The sequence below is a fragment of the Hyperoodon ampullatus genome (assembly GCF_949752795.1).
Source record: "Hyperoodon ampullatus genome assembly, chromosome: 1".
Lineage (NCBI taxonomy): Eukaryota > Metazoa > Chordata > Mammalia > Artiodactyla > Ziphiidae > Hyperoodon > Hyperoodon ampullatus.
This window is the reverse complement of record NC_136914.1, coordinates 39,399,487-39,416,941: the sequence shown is the minus strand read 5'-3', so window position 1 is coordinate 39,416,941 and position 17,455 is coordinate 39,399,487. Positions and strand designations below refer to the sequence as shown.

At 38.8% G+C, this 17,455-nt stretch overlaps 1 protein-coding gene across 1 annotated transcript in view; it reads left to right on the top strand.

Annotated features, from left to right (window-relative positions):
* The window catches only part of GPAT3 (glycerol-3-phosphate acyltransferase 3), a gene marked incomplete at its 5' end in the record, with an annotated part of 56,893 nt that overhangs the window by 23,306 nt on the left and 16,132 nt on the right, over positions 1–17,455 (top strand). The window contains one exon of the mRNA XM_079696343.1: positions 14,593–14,863. Coding sequence (XP_079552469.1) covers positions 14,593–14,863 — 271 coding nt within the window. The remainder of the gene's footprint in view (positions 1–14,592; positions 14,864–17,455) is intronic.

The following is a 17,455-nucleotide window of genomic DNA, read 5'->3' as shown; positions in this document are numbered from 1 at the left end:
TTGCGGCGAGCGGGGGCTACTCTTCGTTGCGGTGCGCGGGCTTCTCATTGCAGTGCTTTCTGTTGTTGTGGAGCACGGGCTCTGGGCACGAGAGCTTCAGTAGTTGTGGCACACGGGCTCAGTAGTTGTGGCTTGCAGGCTCTAGAGCACAGGCTCAGTAGTTGTGACGCACAGACTTATTTGCTCCACAGCATGTGGGATCTCCTGGGACCAGGGATTGAACCCATGTCCCCTACATTGGTAGGCGGATTCTTAACCACTGAGCCTCCAGGGAAGTTCGATATTTTTCATTTTTATATAGTCAAATTTATCAATATTTTCTTTTTATAGCTTCTGGATTTTTAGTTTTTTTAGTAGAAAAATTTTCCCTCTGCCAAATCTTAAGGGAATTCTCCAGTGTTTTCTTTGACTACTTTTATGGCTTTAAAAAAAACAATTTAAATCTTTGATTCATTTATTCTGGTGTATTTGTCCAGATGGCTATCCAGATGTTGCAACACTGTCTATTAAAAAGCCCATCTCTACCCAAATGATTTGTGATGCAACCTTAATAATTTCCTGAATTCTAGTATAGTTTTGGATCTATTCCTGAACTTTCTATTCTGCAATGTTTACTTGTCTTCTCATGTACTGGTACGTTGTTTTAATTATTGACATTTTAATATCTGGCAGGGATCGTTCTCATTGCTTTTCCTTATAGAACTGTCTTGTGAATTCTTGCTTATGATCCATATGATCTTGACATTCAGCTTGTCTATGCTCCAGAGGAAATACAACTATCTTTTTTTTTTTTTTTTTTTTTGCCGTACGCGGGCCTCTCACTGTTGTGGCCTCTCCCGTTGCGCAGCACAGGCTCCGGATGTGCAGGCTCAGTGGCCATGGCTCATGGGCCTCTCCGCTCCGCGGCATGTGGGATCTTCCCGGACCGGGGCACGAACCCCTGTCCCCTGCATCGGCAGGCAGACTCTCAACCACTGCGCCACCTGGGAAGCCCACAACTATCTATTTTTATTGGCATTGTGGTAAATTTATAAATTTACTGAGGGTGGTTTGACCTTATCTGTGTTGAGTCTTCTTCTCCAAGAACACTACATCTTTCCATTTGTTTAGGTGTTTCTTTGTACCCTCCAGAGGTGTTTGAAAGTTTTCCTTAGACAGTGTCCATTTCCTCTTAAGTTTATAATTCCAGTAGATATCATAAATGGAGTCTCTTCTTCCATCATATCTTCTGATTGTTGTTTGTATATTGGAAAGCTTTGATTTTAGTAAGGCAGAAGGATATTAAAAAGTAAGAATTCTACTTATGTAGGTTTCAGATTTCCTTTTTTTTTTTTCAGGCATGCAGCTATTTTATCTTAGTAGTGATAGTTTTACCACTTCTTATTCAACATTAGTTTGTATTTTATTTCTTTTCCAGTTTATACTTCATTTCTTTCCCTTGTCTAATTGTGCTGGCTGCTACCCCAATACAGCATTGACTAGCAGTGGTGTTAGTTGCTGTTCCTGCTGGGGACAGGCTGTAGTGCCCGCAGCGTCTTCCCTGTAAGCATCAGGTTGGCTTTGATCTAGTTTTCCATCTTATGGGAAATACTTCTTGATGCTTGTTTTGTAAATCAAGAATGAATGTTGAATTTGTCATGCTTTTCAGCATATTTGGTGATGAGTATTCCCCCCACCCCCTTAGGCATATTATGGTAAATTACATTAATAGCTTAATATTAGATTCATCTTTGTGTTTATGGACTAAACATTGCTTGGTCATAATATGGTGCTGGAAACTGTCTGCCAAAATTGGAGTTAGGATTTTTGCAATTGATCCTTATATTTGAGATTAGTGTATTACCTACATACTTACTTCCCTCCTTCCCCCTTTACACCCTTTCTTCTCAGATTTAAATGTTTGGTAAAATTCCTTGTAAAACGGTTCGGGTCTGGGACAGGTAAAGTTCCCTTACTCCCTACAACATTATTGCATTTGTGCAAATGGTCCTCTTTAGAGCAGGGGTCCCCAATCCCCGGGTATGAGGCCCGTTAGGAATTGGGCCGCGCAGCAGGAGATGAGTGGTGGTCACGCAAAGCTTCATCTGCTGCTCCCCAGCGCTCACATTTCTGCCTGAACCGTCCCCCCCATCGTTTAGAGCATTCATCTCTTGGTGTCAGTATTAGTAATGTTTTCTTAGTTAGAAAGCTATCTATTTTGCCTAGCTTTTTATTATATTCATTTGCATAGGACTTTGTGCAAAGCTGTTTCTTATGGTTTTTATACTTTTTATGTTATTTCTTCTTTGTAAATTCTTATTTTGTATTATATGTGGACTTTCTCCCCTGTCCTTATTTTGTTTTTCTTACTTGGATTAACTAGTGGGATGTATAGGTGTTTAAAGTAAACTTTACCCTTTTCATGTTAAAAAAAAGAGTTGAATGTGACTCTTAAATGTGCCAACTGGGGAAACATTACTGGTGGGGGAGCATGAGTCGTTTCATAACGCTAAAGCTTTTTAAAAAACTAGGCAATCATGATTGAGTAGCTCTTAGGGAACCAAAGGAGATGCTAAGTCAGCATTTATTTTGAGCACATTTCATGTATATCATGGGTCATGATAGTTCTGCTGATTTTACCCCCTTTTCTTTTTATGGACCTATTATATGGTACATACGAATCTCATTCTAAAGCAGGGAAACTTGTGAAACTTTTATGTAGAGAGGGTTTTTTTTCTTCAGTTCGCATTGTATTCATATTTTTGTTTTTCATCCTTACCAATCTCTCTACTTCCAAGAAGAGATAAACTTCAAACCTTAAAACAGCAACCAAAAAATGACCTAGCCAACAGCAACCCCTCTTACAAGTATATTGCTAATTTGACAATCAAATAGATAAAATATTATCAATAATAGGTGAAACTAAGCAGAAAGATGTTAATGTGTGTCTGTGAACTCTCAGTGTTCTAATACTTACTGGTAATAACATGTTTCTCTCATCCTAAGTATTTCTTCTTCTAAGTCATTTTGGGTTGTAGGGTGAGGGGTTAACATAGATCTGTCGCTCGTGGCAACAAAATGATATTTTGATTCAGAGGTGGGGGCCAATCCAGGTTGTAGGGGCCTGAAGCTTATACAATTTGGAGACTCTCTTTAAGAAAAAGAATACACAAATTTAGGTGTGGGAGCTTGGAAGGGGCCATGCAGGTGAGGAGACTGAAGCTTAACCTTCTTAATTTTACAGTCAATCTGTCTTTGGCTCAGAGACCTTGAACTCAATGTAGAGTCACGGCTGAAGATATAGCAGGTTGTATAGAGGCTGTTTTCTACAAACCTTGGCTGGGTGACAGTCCAGGTTCATGAGGATATAACAGAGGTAAATGACTTTAGAATAAACCCTAACAGTGACAACAATAAAATATCAAGGGTGATTATCCTTTCTAAACCTTGATTAACCTGCAAGATGCCTGGGACAGCTGCTTCTGCCTCAGAGAGGACTTGAAGAGGAAGGATACCGGCAGGACATCTGTGTGCTGCATCACAACTTGGACAGAACAGCCTCCTCGGGCAACTCGGACCTGGCTGAACTACAAACTGAGGGAGTATTAAATGGACCACTGCCCAGGGGCTGTTTTTTATTGGGCTTATTGTAGGAAGACCTAATGGGGTGTGCTCCAGGCTGTAAAAGATTCCTGCCCCAGATGAAAGAAAAAAACAGTGACTTGAGTTCCTGCTTCCTGGGAGGGATGATTAAGCCTAAGTCAGTCAGTGACAAGTGCGTGTCCAGATTAATGACAGATGGAGACCACTTATAGGTTTTCCCATATCAAAGTTCCATTTCTTCCTTCAAAGGTAGGACAGATACTCAGTAGAAGTGCTACTCAGGGCTTCTCTTTAGCAAGGAAGAACTGGGGCTGATGTGGAGTTGATGGGAAAGATCTTACATCTTTGAGGTTTGTCAAAGAGCAACTGTTGGACAGAGTGACATGGAATTTGAAGGTTTAAGATATGAGAGAACATTTGGTTTTGGAGTCACAGACTTGGTTTCAAATCCTGGTTCTATTCCTTTCTCTCCCCATGGCTCCAGGTAAGTTACCCAATCATTCTGAGCCTTAGTTTCCTAGTCTGTAAAATGAGGATAACAGAAAATACCTCATAGGATTATGGGGATTACATGAGTGTACATGTCCAGGGTTTAGCACACAGTCTGGCATCAGGAAGCATTCAATAAATGTCAGTTGTCTTTTTAGTTTAGGAAGGAAGACAAAAATTATTCGTGGGGAGGGTAGGTATGATTGGCTAGAGCCTCTAATTGGGATTATAGCTAAAAGTTCTGAAGACTCTTAAATGTAACAGTTTTCTTTTTAAAAAATATTTGTTTATTTATTTATCTATCTATCTATTTATTTATTTATTTTGCCTGCACCGGGTCTTCATTGCGGCTCACGGGATCTTCGTTGCGGCATGCAGACTCTTAGTTGCAACATGTGGGATCTAGTTCCCTGACCAGGGATTGAACCTGGGTCCCCTGCATTGGGAGCGTGAAGTCTTACCCACTGGACCACCAGGGAAGTCCCTGTAACAGTTTTCTGATTCCCCCCCAAAATTGAGGCATAATTAACATACATTAAACTGCACAAATATCAACTGTTCAACAAGATGAATTTTTACATACTTGTAAACCAATGTGACTACCACCCAGATTCAGCTGAAGAACATATTCATGATCTCAAAGTTCTCTCAGGCCTTGCCTAGTAGGCGTGACTCAACCCTCAGTCCTCATTGTAACCTCTCTTTTGATTTCTGTCATTATCAATTAGTTTTTCCTATTTTTTGAAATTTACATAAATGAAATATAGAATGGGCTCTTTTGTGTTTTTTTCAAGCAGCATAATGTTTATGAGATTTCTCCATGTTACATGAATCAGTGGATTTTTTTTTTTAATTGCTGCGGAGTATTTCTTTATACAAATACATAAAAATTTGTTTACCCATTATTGTGTTGATTGACATTTGGGTTATTTTACAGTTTTTAGCTGTTAGGAATAAAGCTGCTGTGGCCATTGTTGTGAACCTGTTTACTTGTTTTTCTTGGGTACATACCTTGAAGCGGAATTGCCAGGTCATAGGGTAAACAAGTGTGTTTAACTGTTGGAAACTGCTAAATGGTATTCCAAAATGGTTGTACACTCTCAGAGCTGTGTCTGCATTCCATAGCCTCTTCAGTGCTTGGTAGTTTTGGCCCTTTTAATTATAGCCATTGTGGTGGGTAAGTAGTAGTACATATCTCATTTTGGTTTTTAAAAATAGCATTTTTAGGGCTTCCCTGGTGGCGCAGTGGTTGAGAGTCCGCCTGCCGATGCAGGGGACATGGGTTCGTGCCCCGGTCTGGGAAGATCCCACATGCCGCAGAGCGGCTAGGCCCGTGAGCCATGGCTGCTGAGCCTGCGCGTCTGGAGCCTGTGCTCCGCAACGGGAGAGGCCACAACAGTGAGAGGCCAGCGTACTGCAAAAAAAAAAAAATAATAACATTTTTAGTAGTTTTCTCTCATTATGTAAAATAATACATATACTTTACTGAAAAATTAGACATTGCAGATGTATAAGAAAATTAAAAGTTACCCACATGAAATCCTATTACTCAGAAAAGACCTAATATTTTGATATCTTTCCTTATAGTTTTTCCCCCATTCCTATATATTTTAAAAAGTGTAATTATTTTAATTTAGTTGATTTGGGGTTGGACCCTGATGTCTTTACTTTTATAGATTCCAAAGATATTCTAATGTGCAGCCATGCTTGAGAATTACTGAGTTAGTTCAGCTCCTTTTTTTCCCTCTCCCATCTGTGTATTGAATATTTTAGTGCCTGGCCTGGCACTCTCTCTGTAATGATTGAATGAACGAATGAATGCGATTTAGATGAGGAAATTGATTCCCAGCTAAACTGACATTTCACATGAGTTTCTTAAACAGATTAAAAAAAAATACAGTATTCAGTTTTAAAAAGTAAAGAGAATAGTACAGTTAATTCCCTTATAGCCATCACCCAAATTCAACAAGAATTTGCTTTATCTATCCTTTTTTTCAGTTTTTCCTTTGTGGAAGTATTTTATTTAATTAAAAGTTTAATTACAGATGTAGTATGTGAGCAATGTTGAAAATCAGAGAACACAGATAAGCAATCAGAAACACTGTACTCTCACTTTTTTTTTGTGCTGTCATGTATTTTAATGTATAATTATAGTGACTCATTTTAAAAATTTTTATTGGAGTATAGTTGCTTTACAATGTTGTGTTAGTTTCTACTGTACAGCAAAGTGAATCAGCTATACATATACATGTATCCCCTCTTTTTTGGATTTCCTTCCCATTTAGGTACCCAGAGAGCACTGAGTAGAGTTCCCTGTGCTGTACAGTAGGTTCTCATTTTATACATAGCATCAATAGTGTTATATGTCGGGCTTCCCTGGTGGTGCAGTGGTTGAGAGTCCGCCTGCCGATGCAGGGGAAACGGGTTCGTGCCCCGGTCTGGGAAGATCCCACATGCCGCGGAGCGGCTGGGCCCGTGAGCCATGGCCGCTGGGCCTGTGCGTCCGGAGCCTGTGCTCCGCAACGGGAGAGGCCACAACAGTGAGAGGCCCACATACCGCAAAAAAAAAAAAAAATAATAATAATGTTATATGTCAACCCCAATCTCCCAATTCATCCCATACCCCCATCCCCCGTACTCTCACCTTAATGAATGTCCTTTTATGGGAGTATTTTAAAACTAGATATTATGTCATTTTACTTCTAAGTACCTTAGTATGCATCTCAAAAATCTGACTTTTTAAAAACATAATCTGGATACCATTATTACACTTAACTAAGTTAATTAACTAAGTTAATAACAGTAAACTGGATTTTTAAAAAGTACTTAGGAAGGAGAGCAGTGATAGTCAGGAACACAAAGTATTCACTGTGAAATAAGCATAGTCAAATCGCCTAATTTATGTGCTGGAAATTGTAACTTGACTAACGGCCCAGGGAATTTTTTGCACGTGGTATATCTCAAGCTTAGCCTTGCGATGGTAAATTATTTTGAAAAAAGGTGGCAAAAAGTGGACTGGAAACCTGTGCAGTTGGGGGACTGCGTAGTTGATGCGCTCATTAGTGTGTTAATATCTGTGATGATTAATGAACTGGAGAAGAATGAGGACAGAGCTCAGTGGTCTGTTCAGGGATCTGTCCTTCGTTCTGGCTTGTTAGAATTGTATCAGGACCTTGAACTATGCCTAAGGGATTGAACATGGGTCTTATCTCTCCGGAGGCTGGCACTGAATATTTTCGCCCTTTAATCCCAGCTGCTCTGATCCACCCCACTCCCCAGCCCCAACCGCATACAGTTAATCTTTTTTTAAAAAATAAATTTATTTACTTATTTTTGGCTGCGTTGAGTCTTCGTTGCTGCGCGCCAGCTTTCTCTAGTTGCGGCGCGTGGGCTTCTCATTGCGGTGGCTTCTCTCGTTGCAGAGCACGGGCTCTAGGTGCACGGGCTTCAGTAGATGTGGCACACGGGCTCAGTAGTTGTGGCTTGCGGGCTCTAGAGCACAGGGTCAGTAGTTGTGGTGCACAGGCTTAGTTACTCTGCGGCATGTGGGATCTTCTTGGACCAGGGCTCGAACCCATGTCCCCTGCATTAGCAGGAGGACTGTTAACCACTGCGCCACCAGGGAAGCCCGCATACAATTAATCTTTACAGCTACTTTACCCTGGTCTCTTTAATCAGGCCAATGACATTTATGGATCAGGAAGGATATTGGGGCATGGGAGGGAAGAATGTAGGCCTGGCTTTCTTGCCAAGAACCGGAGACCCTCAGAGGAAATTCTCATAGCAGAAAAAGGACCTTGCCACCACTAGTTGGAGCTGGGACAGGTAAACTCCTTCCTGCCCAATTGCTTAATAATTGGGTAGGGTGATATAGAGTAAACTTTTTTTTTTTTTTAAGGGACGTATTTATTTAATACTATTTAGTATTTATTTAATCCTATAATACGTAAATCATGGAAACAGGGGATTAACAGATATTGTCTCCTTCAATTCTTTTTTTTTTTCTAAAATTGTGGTAGAAACACTTCACATAAGATCTACCCTCTCAACAAAATTTTAAGTGTACGATACAGTATTGTTAACTGTAGGCCATACTGTACAGCAGATCTCAAGTACAATTTTTACAAAATTGAAGCATAATATACATAGACAAGAATGTAAAATTATAAATGTACAACTTGATGGATTTCCCAAAGTAAATGTACTCATGGACCTCTCATCTAGATCAAGAAATAGAACATTAACAGTGTCCCAGAAAGTGCCCCTAACGCCCCCTCTAAGTCACTACAAGATGAGGAAGTTTTTTGTTTTGTTTTTGTTGATTCCAAGCCAGATTTAATTTTTAAATTTCCTGTGGAAACAGTGCTAAAGGAGATTTCTATTTCATGGTACTGCTACTATATGATCACGTATATTTTGGGTTAATTAGGCTTATGATTGGATAGGACTCTAGATCAAACAGATTAATTCAAAGTTTCCATGAGAGAGTGTGTTTTAAACTCTGAGCTTCTGACTTTTGGAATATAGCCTATTGGTAGGTTAAGGATCAACTTCTATACATAAGCCTGCTGTATCCACCTTTGGTCTGTGGTGGACCCTGATTTTCTGTAATTGCTGACCTAGAAAGCATACTTTTCAGCTGGAAGATGGAAAAACTAGCATGATTTATAAATGGGCAGTTATTCCAAGAGTTCACTCAGCTAATTTAGAGTTAATTATATTTGAGATGGTTTTAACTTCAGCCTCCATTTCTTTTAACAGGCCTTTCATAGCTGGTATTATTTATGTACCAGTGACTTGCTCAAGGCAGGTGGCATAGGCAGCTTGTGCAATTCATCTCTTGCATTAGATATAATTGTTCTAATTTTATTTTCATCCAAGCATGAACCTTGTCGTGTTGGCCAAAGCACTGGTGTAAGGACAAAGTTCAAATGTTTATGGCTTTCCCTTTTTGCGGTTAACTTGCGAAACAAAAGGAAATATTTTCTAGAATCAGGGTTTTACCAATTTAAGAACTGTGGGTTGCTCTGAAGGATCAGGATTAATTTATTAATAATAACGAGGTTTCCTTAATGACAATAAAACCAGTATAGAAACTGTCCATGCTAGTTAAATCTGATATGTATTTATATCTATATTTTGAAGACTTTTGGTCTACTTATGAACATTTTTTGGTGTCAAAAGAAATATTTCCTTTTTCTAAGGTGTATTTTGATGCCTGATACATAGTGAGTATCCCCTATACGTGGAGTGAATTGGATATTTTTTCCTGTTAGAAGTTCATACTTAGGGTGAATTCAGTCAGTATTTCTGACCCTCCAGTAGTCAATATTCAGGAAGGAAGTAACATTATAAATTCAGTAGTGCTTCTTTTGACATCTAATTTTATAATACCTAATTTCAGATTTTGTGTGTCTTATTAAAGAGCTCTTAAGCTAGTACCTGCTCTCTTACAATATAGAGCTTCATCTTGGGAACAATTGTCAGTTCCATGTAACTTTTTTTTTTTTCTTGGTTATAGCACATGTGTAGCCACCACCTAATTTAATAAATAAAACTTTACAAAACAAATTCTCCTGTTTATCCCTCCCTGATTCCATTGCCCTGCCAAACCTGAAACTACTACTCTGATTTTGATGTTTATTATTTTTACGCATATTTTCATACTTCCCCTATACATGTATGTATTCTTAAACAATACATAGTATTTATTGTTTTGCATTATTCAAACTCTATAAAAATATCACCTTTCACATATTACTCTGAATTGTGTGTTCCTTCTGATATTTACGAATTATCTAATTTGGTAAATTTTAGCTAATTTCTTTTAACTGCTGTGTAGTATATACTTCATATATCCATTTTAAAAAATATGAGCTGCCATTTATTTACGTATAATTGACATATAACATTATATTACTTTCAAGTATACAACATAATGATTTGATATTTGTATATATTTTTTTAAAATTAAATTAAATTAAAGTTTTCTTGGCCACGCCATGTGGGTGGCATGTGGGATCTTAGTTCCCCGACCAGGGATCAAACCCGTGCTCCCTGCAGTGGAAGCACAGAGTCTTAACCACTGGACCTCCAGGGAAGTCCCGATATTTGTATATATTACTGTATATCCACCTATTGAATGAACCTTTGTATTGATTCCACTATTTTGCTATTATAAACAATGTAGCTAGATGTTCTTATATATGCCTGTTTGTGCACAATTTTATAAGAAACTCTCTAGAATGTAAGGAAAAAGCTCTTCTTTAAAGTGGAATACCAAATAATAAATGTGGAAGGAATGAAGGAGAGAGAAAATACTGTTTTAAAAGACACATAGTACCAATTTATTTGGGGTGAAAGTGTGAGGAGCAGGATATTTCCATAGTTTCAAAGCATCTCCCTTTTATAGATACTTATAGGTAATAATTATCTACTTATGAATCAAAAAGAGAAAAATAGTAACTTCACAGTGGAGGAACCCTGTAAGCACTGACTACCTTAAACCAAGTGGTCAAAATTAAACATCACAACTCATGGGACAAACTGACATCAGTGCCTCCCCATGTGATGCACTGAGAAGGATACAGCATCATTTACATAGTATTCCTGCCCAAAGTGTACAACCTGCATCTAAGCATGAAGAGACATCACGTTAACCCAGATTGAGACATTCTACAAAATAAATGGCTTGTGCTCTTAAGAAATGTCAGTATCTTGAAAAACAAAGAAAGGCTGAGGAAACTTTTCATATAATAGGAGACTACAGAGACGACATGTAAAGGTATTGTACAATCCTGGGTTGAATCCTGGACCAGGAAAAAAATGCTATGAAAGATATTGGTACCATTGTCAGAATTTGAATAAGGTCTGTAGATACTAGTGTTGCAGTAATGTCAACTTTCCTCATTTTGATAATTGTACAGTGGTTATGGGAGTTCCCTGGTGGTCCAGCAGTTAGGACTTGGTGCTTTCACTGCTGTGGCCCTGGTTCAATCTCTGGTTGGGGAATCAAGATCCTGCAAGCCCCGCGGCAAGGCCAAAAAAAAAAAAAAAAAAAAAAAAAAAAGTACTGTGGTTAAATAAGTGAAGCTCCATGTCCTAAGTAAATCTATGCTGAAATATTTGGGGGTAAGGGGCATAATGTCTGCAATTTATTCTCAAGTGCTTCAGAAAATAGTATTGTTTTATACATACAGAGATATGACAGTAAAGCAAATGTGACAAAACGTTGGCAGTTCGTGGATCTGGGTAAAGTGAACCATCACTGCAGTTTTTCTGTATATTTGCAAGTATTAAATGCAGATCTTCCTGTGGTGTACCTGGAAGTAGAGTTGCTGGGTCTTGGGCTGTGAATATCTTTAAATTTACTAGACAGTGCCAAATTGTTTTCTAGTGTGGTTGTGCTAATTACATTCCATTGTCCCAGGTCTTTACCAACACTTGATAATATTCAATTAAAAATTTCTATCAGTCTTCATGGGTATGAAATAGTATCTCATTGTGGTTTTTGCATTTCTCTGATTATAGGGAAGCTGAACATCGTTTTAAATGTTTATTTAAAAGTAAGTAAGTCATTAAGGCTTACTCTTTTTATGAATTCCTTGCCATATACTTAAGCTTTTTTTTTTTTTTTTTTTTTTTTTTGCTGTACGCGGGGCCTCTCACTGTTGTGGCCTCTCCCGTTGCGGAGCACAGGCTCCGGACGTGCAGGCTCAGCAGCCATGGCTCACGGAGCCAGCCGCTCCGCGGCATGTGGGATCTTCCCGGACCGGGGCACGAACCCGTGTCCCCTGCATCGGCAGGCAGACTCTCAACCACTGCACCACCAGGGAAGTGCAACTTAAGCATTTTTTTAACTGAGTTCTTTGACATTTTCTTATTAATTTTTTGTATGTTAATATATTCTGGAAATGAATCCTTTGTCAGTTAGATGCATTGCAGTTACCCACATACTTTCGAAAGAGGCTTAAGGAAAGTATAAAATTGAGTTATATTTTTTTTGAGTTACACACAATAAAGTAGGTTAGAGGGCAGAGAAAACATTGCACATCAAATGTGTAGTGGCTGAGGGATTGGCTTCTGTTTACAGATCTCTTCTCTCCTGGCTCAGTTAAATAATATGAGGCAACTTGAACTTGTATTTTTATCTCTGGTCCTTCTGAAAAAGGTTACTTTTTAGAAGGGCAGTCTCCTGTCTCCAGTGTATTTCATTCAGCGATTTCCCAAGTAACTGTTCATCTCTTCCCTTCTAGACTTAATAAAAAATGTCTATACATTGCTAAATAATGAAACTCTTGCACTGCTAAATATTGGCCAGTGCTCGGATTGAGTAACCTGCTCTCAGTGGTACTGCAGTACCTACAGAGCAAGAGGGTAATTCAGTAGCAAAACTATTTGGTTCATTTTCTAATACTGATTAAACTCTTTGCAGAGATGAGGAAAGATTAAACCACTTGGAGTACGCTACTGAAAAAGAGAATCTAATGATCATTCAAGAACTTACTTTAGTGCTCTCATTCTTAAGGTGGTTAGGTATTAGCTTTGCATGTGGGCAAAACCAAACAAAACTTACCAAAACCCTCAAAAGTAAAATCAGAAAACTTTAGCCTTTGTAAGGACTTTCCCAGCCCACTGCCCCCCATTTTATAAAGGAGGACACCAAGTGAGGTGACTTATTGGTTACCCCTGGTCATAGAGCAAGCTGGTGGTTGTCCTAACAGAACTTGACTTTGGATTCCAGATCCTCTTCACTTTCTACTCCAGTGCATTACTGCCATTCCTTCAAAAAATGGGTATATTACAGCTCCTCCTACAGATGCACATCCAAGTTCTCCAGAGGGTAGATAACATAGCTGTCTCCACTTTTCTCATTGATTTCCTAGTAAACTGAAAAATGAGAAAATCAAAGGGGATCTTCTTTCAGGGAACTTAACGTCTTAAGTCTTGACTTTTCTAATTAATGTATGTAAGAAGTAAATTCATTTGTGATACGCCCCATAGGGACAAATGGATAGCCACGTCACTGTGTATATAGCTACTTTTTATTTTGAAGATCTTCTCATCTATTATTTTTATTCAGTGGGTAGAACTGGGTGGCAGTAGTCATTTTTCAATCTATCAAACTTATGCTATTTTTAAAAATCTTTGAATTATTTTCTTTATGGAAAATACAATAACAGTATAAAGAGGAAAACCTAGTCCTATTGCCCAGAGATAACCACTTAATGTTTCCTTCTGGACATTTTTACTATATATATATTTCATAGAGTTAAGAGTAAACCATAGTTTTAGATCCTGACTTTTTTTCACTTAACATTATAGTTTTTATTAATGGATATACTATATCTCATTGTCTGGATCTATTTTTTTAAATTAATTAATTAATTAATTAATTTTTGGCTGCATTGGGTCTTCGTTGCTGCGTGCGGGCTTTCTCTAGTTGCGGCGAGCGAGGGCTTCTCAGTGCATTGGTTTCTCTTGTTGTAGAGCACGGTCTCTAGGCATGCGGGCTTCAGTAGTTGTGGCTCGCGGGCTCTAGAGCACAGGCTCAGTAGTTGTGGTGCTCGGGCTTAGTTGCTCCACGGCATGGGGGATCTTCCCGGACCAGGGCTCGAACCCATGTTCCCTGCATTGGCAGGCGGATTCTTAACGACTGTGCCACCAGGGAAATCCCTGTCTGGATCTATTATAATGAAAATGCTACAGTGGACACTCTTGCCTGCGTTTCTGATTATTTTCTTATGACAGTTTCCTAGAATTGGAATTATTGACTCATCAGCAAAACTATTTTTAGTTTCTTCATGCCAAACAGATTTTGACAAAATTGCTCCTAGTTCCACACTTGTACAAATTGAGTATGAGAGTACCTGTGTTATTTCTGTTTTGAACTTTATCATTAAACAAACATGTTGCTGATTTGATCATGCAAATAGGCCACTCTTTGTCTGATTCACGTTTCTTTGATTACTAGTAAAAAGGCTTTGAAATATTTATTAACTATTTATCTTTTTTCTACGAATTCAGTTCATGAACTTTGCTTACTTTTTTGCAGGAGCCTATGTTTTTCTTATTAAATAATTTTTACATATTATAAACATCAAACTTTTGTTATTTGTGGTAAATATCTTTTGCCATTTTGCTTGCTTTCTGGCTTTATAGTTTTTATCTGGGGAAAGCATAAATCTTTGTTTCTACACAGTCTAGATTTATACTTGGGGAGAGTTTGTTTCTCTGAGTTCTTTTGCTAATGATTCGTAGGGAGAAGATGCAAGCAAAAGGGTTATTGAGGACCAAATTCCTCTGTAATGAATTGAAATCATTGGGTAGAAGCCGTTTCATGCAGACTCAGGGATTTTTACCTCTTTTCCCACTTCAGTTGCTTGTCTTTTATTTCTGAAATCTGCTTCATGTTACCCATTAGATTTATTTATTTGTCTTCTGCACAGTTAAAGTAGCCTCTTTGATCAGTTGTTCTTCTGTCCTATGGCATTTTCTTATGTCCTGATGCTTTCTTTTAAGGTATTATCCAAAGAGATGAGTCACCCATGGAAAAAGGGCTGTCTGGTCTGCGAGGAAGGGACTTTGAGCTGTCTGACGTGTTTTATTTCTCCAAGAAGGGATTGGAAGCCATTGTGGAAGACGAAGTGACCCAGAGGTTCTCCTCAGAGGAGCTAGTGTCATGGAATCTCCTCACAAGGACCAATATAAATTTCCAGTACATTAGTCCGAAGCTCACCATGGTGTGGGTGCTGGGCGTCATAGTGCGCTACTGTGTCCTACTACCTCTGAGGTATGTCTCCTGCTCAGTAACTTGATGGTACAATTGGTTCAGCTTTCTTTTTAAATCATGTATGTAATGGCCACATGAGAGTATTAATGATACTAACCCACCCCTTCCCATTTAGAAAACACCACTAAACGTGACCTCCACAAAAACATATTATTTATTCTCTCACATTTTTCCCAAGTGGAAGTGTGTATTCAGAATCCAGTATATATTAACTGCATCCATGTTGCTCTTTCAGTCATGGAAAATTTGAGGATGGATAGAAAAGGGAAGTTACAAAAAAGAAGAGAGAGTATTTACAGTTTCACATTCACCAAAGTGTCATCCAAACTGTGACTGCCTCTCTTTGCTGGTCTGTAGCCATTTATAGCTGCACAGGAGAAAAAAATTCCTCAGAGTGGTTACCACAGGGGAGAGAGATATTTGGAAGGGTGAATTTGTTCCACCTAGTTCCATTTTGATCACTCACTTTTCTTATTAAAAGTTCACCAGTTGGGCCCCGTTTTGGTTCTGAGTTTGCGTGCTGCCTCATGATGAAGTAGCCTCAAAGCCCAGTTTACTGGAGCCACAATGTGGATCGTGGGTTGAAGGGGTGACACTGGGCAGTGGTCTGTTTAGCGTGGTGATGGCAGGTAGTAGCACGGGTGCCAGGCATGATATTGCTGTTGATTGTCTTGCTTCATTTCCCTGGACATGGCCTTGGTGTGCTCTCAATACAGCTTTCCAGGCAGTTGCTTCCAGCCGACTAAAATTGGCACATGAGTTGAAACCTCTTTACCATCCCTAGGGTGGCCTATCCTTGCCTCATTCAGATTTATTATGCGGGGAGAGATTGCTTAAGTGTAGGCAAAGGCACATTTCTAAGAAGCTCTTTCTCTTTTCTTGTGCTCATGTTGCCACTGTGTAGATGTTGGGGTATGTCTTTGGGGAATCATTTCAGCTGTGATAGCAAAGTGAAATTAGGACACACTTGCTTGAACATTAAGCCAGTGTTCCCAAAGTGGGGTTCATGCACTCTGGGGATGCACAAGATTAACCGTTGTTGTGTTTGGGAAATGTTTCAGCTTTTATTTATTAGAAGTTTCTAGTCTATTTATAATTAGTGCTTCCATTGATTTTATTTTTATTCTTATAAAGAAATGAAATTTCAGTAAAGTTGAATATATAGATGAGCTCTTACATCTTTACTTGGTCCATAGGTCAGGCACTGTATCCAAGGCAACCTGAAGAAAGAGTGAGGATTTTACAGCCCAGAGTACTTGAGATGCCCTCCTATGTTGGTTAGCTTTCACTTGCTGGGGGTGCCCACCAAATAGTGATATGATTCTATTATCTAGTTTAGATTAATGCTCATAAAATAGATACGTGACATAAAAGATTCTTGCAAAGAAACCACAGATTTAGGCTAATCTAGTAATATAAGCACCCAAGAACAAGAAGAAAATGGCAGAATTGAGGCTCCTACTCTTAGTACATACTCTTCCTGGGAAAGAATTGCTTTGTAAATGCTTTTTAAAAGAAGCAGTTGCTACAAAGTGAGCATTTAAAAAACAGGTTGTGCTAAAATTGTGTTGATGGTTGAATAACTCTGTGAATGTGGCAAAAACTATTGAATTGCCACATTAAGTGGTGAATTGTATGACGTGTGAATTGTATCTCAGTAAAATTCTTAAGCAACACAGATTGTGGCAGAAAACTTGTGTCATCTGTGAGAACTCTCATGTTGGCTCACTGAGACTGGAAAACAGAATTTTCTGTTAATTTAGCAAATAAAAATATTCAATAGTTTTGAACCCAGTTGTTAAACATGTTAAAATATATAACCTCTTCTGAGTTAATGTGTAGGAACAAGTGATTCTCATTAGGACAAGATGGCACAACATTATTTTAAAACTTTTGTGTAATCGATGGATGAGATTAAGCAGTCATTTAGTTATTGCATTAGTGACTGACATGAAAATATGGCATCCAAAGAAAAACTGAATCGAACCTTCAAATCGCTGTGTCAAAAGGTGTTAAACCAAGACTTTAACAAGGTTTAACAACTTAACAAGGTCTTTATAAGTAAACCCCATTTATTTTGAAAGGTATAAAATCTCAGCTTTTTCTTTTTGAGTAATTCTGTTTACATTTCTAAAAATGATTCTTTCCTTTTTGAAAGTAAAAACACTTTTCAAAAATGAGAAAGTGTCGGGCTTCCCTGGTGGCGCAGTGGTTGAGAATCCGCCTGCCAATGCAGGGGACACAGGTTTGTGCCCCGGTCGGGGAAGATCCCACATGCCGCGGAGCGGCTGGGCCCGTGAGCCATGGCCGCCGAGCCTGTGCGTCCGGAGCCTGTGCTCCGCAACGGGAGAGGCCACAACAGTGAGAGGCCTGCGTACCGCAAAAAAAAAAAAAAAAAAAAAATGAGAAAGTGTCTGTGGAAATGAGAGGTATTGTCTGTCACCTTGTTTACTAACTTCTGAGCTATCTAGAACCACACAAGGGAACCACACTTAGATTTGCATGGAAGGATTCCTACATGGTGATATAACTTGGTGCTCTTATTATGAAAGAGCCTTTAAGTAAAACTTTCTCGTCATTTGCTATAAATTT